The sequence below is a fragment of the Humulus lupulus genome, chromosome 3 (genome assembly GCF_963169125.1).
Source record: "Humulus lupulus chromosome 3, drHumLupu1.1, whole genome shotgun sequence".
In the NCBI taxonomy this organism is placed as follows: Eukaryota; Viridiplantae; Streptophyta; class Magnoliopsida; order Rosales; family Cannabaceae; genus Humulus; species Humulus lupulus.
In genome coordinates this window covers 122,064,201-122,073,423 of record NC_084795.1, presented here as the reverse complement: position 1 = coordinate 122,073,423, position 9,223 = coordinate 122,064,201, and the positions used below count along the sequence as shown (strand labels likewise).

The window sequence follows — 9,223 nt, the reverse complement described above, 5'->3', positions numbered from 1 at the left end:
ATTCCACAGCCTTCTAAACTCAAAGGCTGATATATATCTTAGGGGTGAAAAGACCATTTTGCCCCTAGGTCAAATAAAGGCTTCTAAACACTCCCAAGGGTATAACTGTTCTTTCCCGCCTATCTCGTTAATTATATTTAACACCCACAAATTCCCGTTATTCTCAATATTCTAAAATATCAATAAATCATATCCCATTACCCTTTTATTCCCGGTAATGTTCTAGTCATCAAAATGACCCCGAGACTCACCCCGAGCCTCGAACTTAAACCCATTATGACTAGACCGAACACTTGCATTTCATGATTGTCTCATGTCGAATGGCTCGAGCCAATCCACATATCATGTGGTATTATTTATAATTCACCCATATGCATGAAAATATACAGTCATGCCCTCAATGGGCCAAATTACCAAAATCCCCTTGTAATTAAAATTGAACCCATATGCATGCATTCACCATCATATAATAATATAATTCACATAAACATTCATATAATCATTAAATACCATAATAAATCAATTATGGCCCTCCCAGCCTTCTAATCAAGGTCCTAAACCTTATTAGGAAATTTGGGGCATTACAAAAACCAGTAACACCTCACACACTTTGAATTTAATCTCAAGTTTCCCTCTCACACGCTTAGCACCGTTATGGACTTGTGCTCATCCATTCATGAATTATCCCAAAGAGACTCGTAAACTTTCCATGATAGGCGACACCATCTCTAAGTTCCACATATGTGAAATTCTTACAACATCTTTGTTAACTTTATAAATGCTTGTTTAACTAAACTAATTCTTAATAAACTCTTCTTAATATTAACCTTCTTTTTGGTGGCAACCAATACTAAGTACTTGGATGAGACCTTAGTTTTTTTCTTAACTCAGTGTTGATCCTATTCACTTATCAACGACTTGTTATTTCCCATAAATCTCTATATTAGGTTTCCCTAATTTTGAGTTGGGCTGCCATCATTGGTGAATTTTATTCTAGAAGTTTCAATCCTATCCCTTTTGATGTTGATTCACTAAATTGTCACTAGATCTCACATAAGATATAGAAATGATTCCATCTTGAATCAATTGTCTTACATAATCATATATAGACATCCCATTGTATACACTATTGTAAGCTTTAGCTAGTGTTTCTTAACTATTGCAATTGTTGTACCCTAATTTTAGCCTGAGTTCATTCACTCAGCTCAGGTACAGCTGTCAAATAAATATAAGGAGAAATAACATGGGAATGATACTACTTGTTATCCACGTGGACAGCTCAAGTTTCATGTGGTCACACGTGGTGTTAGGCGTCCTGGGTCTAACCCGAGCAAGGGATACGAAGGCTGTAAAGTGCGAGCTCAGAATATTAAAATAGCTGTCGAAGCACGAGCTTGAAAGAGATATCCAGCTCATGGTAATTCTAGTATATTGCATACCCGCGGATCCCCAGAGACTCGAGGTCCTTTTATACGTTTATTTATGACCAGGCTATCATATTTAATATCCCATATATTAGGAGAACAATTACTTTGTGATCAAATCATATCCCAATATAAATGGGAAATATATGTATTAAATGTAATAATTATGTAAATGTGTGATTGACTCACGCAGTTACCCAAACCTATCCATGGAATTCCCTTATAAATACTAGGCATATTGGTCAGGAAAGGAGACCATTATTCTGTAATACCGGAACTCTGCCAAAATAGAGAGAGAGAAACATCAATAATATAAACTCGTGGACTAGGTGGATTTTAACCACTGAACCACGTAAAAATTCTGTGTTCTTGAGTGAATTCATTTATTTTTCATTACGGTTTATTAAGCACTAATCTACCTTATTATTTCTTAATACACTGTTGGAAAAAAATCACATCAACAGTTTGGTGCTTTCATTGAGAGGGAAATTAGTGCTTCATCAAGATCCCAATCGATTCTCATCATGGTGCTCACTCGCTCAATGCACGATAATGAGATGGAACAACCTGGTGGGCAGGAGGCCCATCATGCCGCTGTTTTGAATGAACATGCCCTTGAGATCCAACAGCGTCTGGGAAAACAACCGGCGGGTCATGATGACACTGGGAGTTCAGCGTCATTGCCACCGAATCCAAAACCCGACTACTTAACTGCCATCGAATTGGAATCACATGCAATTGAGAAGCCATCTTGCTAGGGCAAACATGCATATTGAGGAAGTTTTGGCTCGGTTACCCCCTCTTGCAACCAACGTTAATGTCAGAAAGAGGCTAAGTGGGTCTCACAAGTCCCACAGGAATAATCAATTCAAACTGAGTCAATCAGTCAGAACTGTAATCCCAATTTCTATACCTACAGGGCATGATCGCCAGAATGCTCAGCCCAGTGGCCCTCATAGGGGTCATCAGCATGTCAGTCGGTCAGTTAGAACCGCAACCCCAAGTTCGGTGCCTCCTTCACAGGTCCCTAGAAATGCCCCTGGCAATCCACGAGAAGGGACTGGGATAGGCTCACGAAGAAAAAATGTTCCAACAAACCCTCCTACGTCACGATCGAACCGTCAGGCTCAGAGAGCTAGAGACAATGGAGTAGAACATAGGCGGGCTAATTTAGTTTGTCCTGATGGAACAAGGATTGCCTCACCAATAAGGAATCCCCCGTCACCTATAAGACATCCGATGCCACCTTTTCCAACACGGGACATTCCAATTTATGGAGACAGTAGGAGAAATCCTCCCCCATCTGCCAATACTCACATCCCACAAACACGTGTTGAAAATACAGATCCTTGCCCCCAACCGCGAGCTGTAAGCTTCACAAATGGGAGTTACTGGACTGAAATTTGTCGTAGTGTTAGGTTCAAGGGTGACCTAAGAAATCAGTTGAGTTCAGCACAAAGCCCTCGGTACGATCCACATCCTGATTTGCACGATCGCCTGAATTCGCAAAGGAGGAATCCAGCTCGGAATGAAGGTGTTAGTTATACTCGATAAGAGGGAGGTTCGTCCATAGTACGTGATAATGGGAATAGTGCCCCACAAACCTAAGCTTGAGCTTGGAGGGACAATAACCCATCAAATGCATACGATAGGATGGGAGCTGTTGAACAACCCCCAAGTAACCTAGGGACCAGAGACTAAACACTCGAGAGACTAGCTCTGATGGAAGATCAAATGAAGAAGCTTTTGTTTGGAAAAGACAAGATGATTGCGATTCAGAGGGCGAGCTCGAGCCTTTCGCTCCAAATATTGTGGTGGCCACATATTCGGCAGGCTTCAGAATGCCACACTTGTCAAAATTTGATAGAGATGGAGATCCGTCAGACTACCTCAGAATGTTTAACACCATGATGATGGCCCATAATTCTGGACTCGATCTAAGGTGTATTTTATTCCCGGCAACCCTGGTCGGGCCAGCCAGGCAGTGGTTTAAGCAATATTAGAAGCATTCCATAAGCTCGTGGAATAAGTTTTCTTCTAATTTCAAAAAAGCATTCCGGGCTTCACAGGCAGCTCGGGTTGATACCGATTCACTGGCCAATGTAAAGCAGCAACCTGGAGAAACGTTGAAGGCATATCTAAGTCGATTTTCCAATGTCGCTGCACGAGCTAGGGATGCTAATGAAATCTCCAAGCTCATGGCACTGAGGACAGGAATCCACGTCGGGGGCGACCTATGTCAAGAACTACAAAGGAAAGGAGTTAAGAGTGTGGAAAAATTCTTGGCTCGAGCTCAAGAGTGGATTAACCTAGAAGAGGCGTGAGCTTCCGTCATGGGAACCATCCAGACCCCTGTCCAGCCCGTTGGACCGATAACAGACATTGCAGCTACGGCTCAAACTGCTACCTAGAATAACCAAGGGGGAAATAACAAAAGGAAAGGAAATGGAGAGGGCGACCAAAGAGGGACAAAGAAAAACAAGTATGGGGAGAAATTCAAGTCTTTTTACGCCACTTACATCGACCTAACGGATACTAGGGAGCGCATCTTCCAGGAAAACTCTACTCGCCTTCCGTGGAAGAAGCCAGAACTGTTGAAGAACAAGAGGGCGAAGAGAGATTCTTCGAAGTTCTGCTGATTCCATAATGATATCGGTCATAACACTGATGACTATCGATAGCTAAAGGATGAGATCAAAACTCTCATTAGAGCGGGACCTTTGGCCCAGTACGCCCGAAATCGGGTGGTCCCTAATCAGCCCGCTGGACCAAACCCTCCGTCAGTCTCTGAAGCTCCAATAAATCAAACTGGAGCTCAAGCGAATCAGGACGACCCTCCTCCAATAAGTTGGGGAGATATAGCCACCATTTCGAGAGGACCTCATTTGGCAGGCACGCACGAGCAGCGGAGCCCAGAAGAGGTAAATTAACGAATTGAAATCCCATAACAGAGTGGAGTTCGTCCCGGAACAATGATTATTGAAACAACAATGATTGGAAAAACAACCAATCATTTTTGTAGAAGAGGATGCTAGCCATGTCCAATTCCCACATAACGATCCCTTGGTCATAACCGTTCAGCTCGCCAACCGGAGGGTCCGGGGGACACTAGTAGGTAACGAGAGTTCTGTGAATCTACTTTTCAGCTCCACCTTGGAAAAAATAGGGTGGTCTGTAACTGACTTGAAGGCGACCTCAATGACTCTGTACGAGTTTTCTGGAGAAGCGTCCGCAGCCATCGAGATGATCGAATCAGTGGTAACATTGGGAGAAGATTCTCGAACTATTTCCAAGTTACTTGAGTTCATGGTAATCGAATGTCCAACTGCATACAATGCAATTTTGGGCCAGCCTACGCTGATGGCGTTTGAAGCTATAACCTCTATCTGCCACTTAGCAATAAAATTCCCCTCAACTGTGGGAATATGCACTGTCAGAGGTGATCAACTCATTGCTAGAGAATGCTATAGCATTTCTATGAAGGGAAAATCACAACTGGGGCAGCAAGCTATGGTCATAAAGGATGGAGGTGAGGAGTCTCGGGAAGTAGAAGTTACTTGTGGGACGAAAGAACCTCAGCCAAAAGAGGACAGTAACGACGTTCAACGCGATGACATTGATCAACGGATAGGTGAAGACAACTCAGAGCTCTAGGCCATAGAAGAGCTCGAGGAAGTAAACATTGACCCTAAAGAAGCTTCAAGAGTCGTAAAGATTGGGAAGAACCTGGATGATAAAAGGAAGAAGGAGCTAGTCAATTTCTTATAGGAGAATTTGGATGTTTTCGCCTGGTCACATGAAGATATGGTGGGGATAAGCCCGAGTGTAATCATGCACACTTTAAATTTGGACAAGCACGTGCCTGCAAAATCCCAAAAATGGAGACGCTTGGGAATAGTCCGAGCTGAAGCTCTTGAGGAAGAAGTAGCTCGACTATTAAAGTGCGGGTTTATCCATGAAGCAAAATACCTAATCTTGGTCGCCAATACTGAAGCCAAATGGGAAATAGGGACTTGCATCGACTTCTCCGATCTGAACAAAGCTTGTCCCAAAGAATGTTTCCCACTGCCAAGGATTGATCAGTTGGTAGATGCCACGACAGGTCATGAGCTCATGTCCTTCATGGATGTGTATTCTGGATATAACCAGATTGTCATGAATCCTGCGGACCAGGAACACACTAGCTTCATGACCCCAAATAACGTATATTGTTATAAAGTTATGCCCTTCGGGCTAAAGAATGCTAGAGCTACATATCAACGCTTGGTCAACAAGATGTTCGCTAGTTAGATCGGGAGAAATATGGAAGTATATGTCGTTGATATGCTTGTTAAATCAAAGATTGCTAATAACCATGTGTCTGATCTAGAAGAATGTTTTGGAATATTGAGGAGGTATGACATGAAGCTGAATCCAAGTGCACTTTCGGAGTGGCATTTGGAAAATTTATGGGATTCATAGTCAACACAAGGGGGATAGAGGCGAATCCTGATAAAATCAGATTGTTGTTATAAATGCCGTCTCCCAGGTCATGTAAAGAAGTTCAAAGCATGACTGGAAAGGTGGCAGCTTTGAATCATTTTGTTTCAAAATATACTGACAAGTGCCTGCCATTCTATAACATGCTCAGGGGAAACAAAAATTTTGAATGGACTGAGGAGTGCGAACAGGCATTTCTCATCCTAAAAATGCACCTGGCCGAGCCCCTAGTGTTATCTAAGCCTATGTCTGGAGAACCTCTATTCCTTTATTTGGTCGTGATAGAAAATGCAGTCAGTGCCGTGTTAGTTCGAGAAGAAGACCGTGCTAAGAAACCAATATATTATATAAGCAAGAGACTTCTCAGAGCTGAGTCACGATACCCACTGATAGAGAAGTTGGCATTCTGTCTGATATTGGCTTCCAGGAAGCTCCGACCATATTTCCAGTCCCATTCAATCAACGTCATGACCGACCAACCTTTAAGGCAGGTATTGCAAAATCCTGAAACGCCAGGTCATCTTTTAAAATGGGCTATTGAGCTTAGTCAGTTTGAGATATTGTACATGCCACAGATCTCAATCAAAAGTCAGGCCCTTGCTGATTTTATGGATGAATGCAGCGGATTTAAAGAGGAGCTCTCAAAGGAGCCGGTGCAGGAGTTATGAAAAATCTTCGTGGATGGATCTTCAAACGAGAATGGATCAGGAGTTGGAATCATCTTAATCTCCCCAAAAGGGCATCGATTTCATACATCTCTGAGATTTGGATTCGAGGCATCCAACAACGAAGCCGAATATGAGGCTTTACTAGCTGGGCTGAGAGTGGCAATGGAGCTCAAGGCAAAAGTCGTCCAATGCTACAGTGATTCTCAGCTCGTAGTTAATTAGGTGTTGGAAAAATACAAGCTCGTAGTACCAAGATGGCGGCCTATGATAAGTGAATTTTAGATTCACTTATTAGTGTCATTTTATATCTAATTTGTAGGTGTTTAGGGTGTTTTTGTTTGGTTTTATGCTTGTGTTGTGTTTGTGTAGGGTCCAAGGAGAAGTGGCGCGAAATTGGTACAAAACGGAAGAGAAACAAAGAAAAATGCAAAATTCGTGAATTAGGGCTGCAGCCCCATATTCAGGGGCTGCATCGCTATTTCTGGGATGAATTAGGGCTGCAGCGCCTGACTGAAACAGAGACTCCTTTTTGGCACATTTGTAGCGCAGCAGCGCCTGTTGAAATTATTGGAACGAACTTCTAACAAGAATTCTTGGAATTCCTTGGGGGTTCTTGATTGGTGCTGAGCTAACTATAGTGCAAAGTCGTATCTCTTTGGTTAATAAGATCCAAAAGGTTTATCGATCCCAGGGTGTGCAGATCCATAATAGACATATAGAAATTATTGTCCGTCAAATAACATCAAAAGTGGTGGTTTCAGAAGATGGAATGTCTAATGTTTTTTTACCCGGAGAACTTATTGGATTGTTGCGGGCGGAACGAACGGGGCGCGCTTTGGAAGAAGCAATTTGTTACCGAGCTATATTATTGGGAATAACGAAAGCATCTCTAAATACTCAAAGTTTCATATCCGAAGCGAGTTTTCAAGAAACTGCTCGCGTTTTAGCAAAAGCCGCTTTACGCGGTCGTATTGATTGGTTGAAAGGTCTGAAAGAAAATGTTGTTCTAGGGGGGATGATACCCGTTGGTACCGGATTCGTTGGTACCGGATTCAAAGGATTAGTGCACTGTTCAAGGAAGCATAATAACATTCCTTTGGAACCCCAAAATAAGAATTTATTTGAGTGGGAAATGAGAGATATTTTATTCCACCACAGAGAATTATTTTCTTTTTGTATTTCAAAGAATGTACATGATACATCAGAACAATCATTTCTAGGATTTAATGATTCCTAACAGCAGACTCATCCTTTTTGTCTATTTGTGGTTGCAGTCATTTGATTTGGTAATAGTAATAAGGAGAATAATAAAGAAAATAATGAATAGAAAAGAAAGATTGAAAAAAAAAATGAACGGCTTGGATCGCGTATCAACGGCCAATTTCCGTTAGAAGAGAAGGTTCCATGGGAACTATTATTTTTTTCTATTTTCAGGGTACCTCATCTCTTTTTTTTCTTTGAAAAAAAAAAAAAGAGAAGAAGTGGGGGGAGAAATGACAAGAAGATATTGGAACATCAATTTGGAAGAGATGATGGAAGCTGGAGTACATTTTGGTCATGGTACTAAGAAATGGAATCCTAGAATGGCACCTTATATATCTGCAAAGCGTAAAGGTATTCATATTATAAATCTTACTAGAACAGCTCGGTTTTTATCAGAAGCTTGTGATTTAGTTTTTGATGCAGCAAGTAGGGGAAAACAATTCTTAATTGTTGGTACCAAAAATAAAGCAGCTGATTCAGTAGCAGGGGCAGCAAGAAAGGCTCGGTGTCATTATGTTAATAAAAAATGGCTTGGTGGTATGTTAACGAATTGGTATACTACAGAAACGAGACTTCATAAGTTCAGAGACTTGAGAACGGAACAAAAGACGGGCAGACTCAACCGTCTTCCGAAAAGAGATGCGGCTGTGTTGAAGAGACAACTATCTCACTTGCAAACATATTTGGGCGGGATTAAATATATGACGGGGTTACCTGATATTGTAATAATCGTTGATCAGCAAGAAGAATATACGGCTCTTCGAGAATGTATCACTTTGGGAATTCCAACGATTTGTTTAATCGATACAAATTGTGACCCGGATTTAGCAGATATTTCGATTCCAGCGAATGATGACGCTATAGCTTCAATCCGATTAATTCTTAACAAATTAGTATTTGCGATTTGTGAGGGTCGTTCTAGCTATATACGAAATTCTTGATTAATAATAAGATAAGGAAATTATTTTGGGAACTCCATAGAATATAGATTTATTGAACCGGTTACTATTCCTGAATCGCACAAAAGAGATAAAAATAACTGAGGCTTTGATGTGATTAGTTGATATTCAAAATAGACGATTCCTGTGGGCGAGTCGAAAAAGAGCTGGGTGAATCAAAATAATTTCTTTTAAAGTTCTATTTCTTTCAGAGGGTAATATGAATTTTTTATTATGTTCCATCAACACACTAAAAGTGTTATACGATATATCCGGCGTGGAAGTAGGCCAGCATTTTTATTGGCAAATAGGAGGTTTTCAAGTCCATGCCCAAGTACTTATTACTTCTTGGGTTGTAATTGCTATCTTATTAGGTTCGGCCATTCTAGCTGTTCGTAATCCACAAACCATTCCTACAGCTGGTCAGAATTTTTTTGAATATGTTCTTGAA

General features: G+C 41.3%; 2 protein-coding genes across 2 annotated transcripts in view; both read left to right on the top strand.

Moving 5' to 3' along the window:
• The first annotated feature begins 7,144 nt into the window (after window positions 1-7,144).
• On the top strand, window positions 7,145-8,894 carry LOC133823103 (small ribosomal subunit protein uS2c). Its single transcript, XM_062255694.1, has one exon. It carries the CDS (start codon window positions 8,065-8,067, stop codon window positions 8,773-8,775), a length of 711 nt encoding a protein of 236 aa, XP_062111678.1. The 5' UTR covers window positions 7,145-8,064; the 3' UTR covers window positions 8,776-8,894.
• The window catches only part of LOC133823102 (ATP synthase subunit a, chloroplastic), a 2,024-nt gene continuing 1,598 nt past the window's right edge, over window positions 8,798-9,223 (top strand). The window contains exon 1 of the mRNA XM_062255693.1: window positions 8,798-9,223. This exon is cut by the window's right edge and continues 1,598 nt beyond it. Coding sequence (XP_062111677.1) covers window positions 8,993-9,223 — 231 coding nt within the window. The 5' untranslated portion in view covers window positions 8,798-8,992.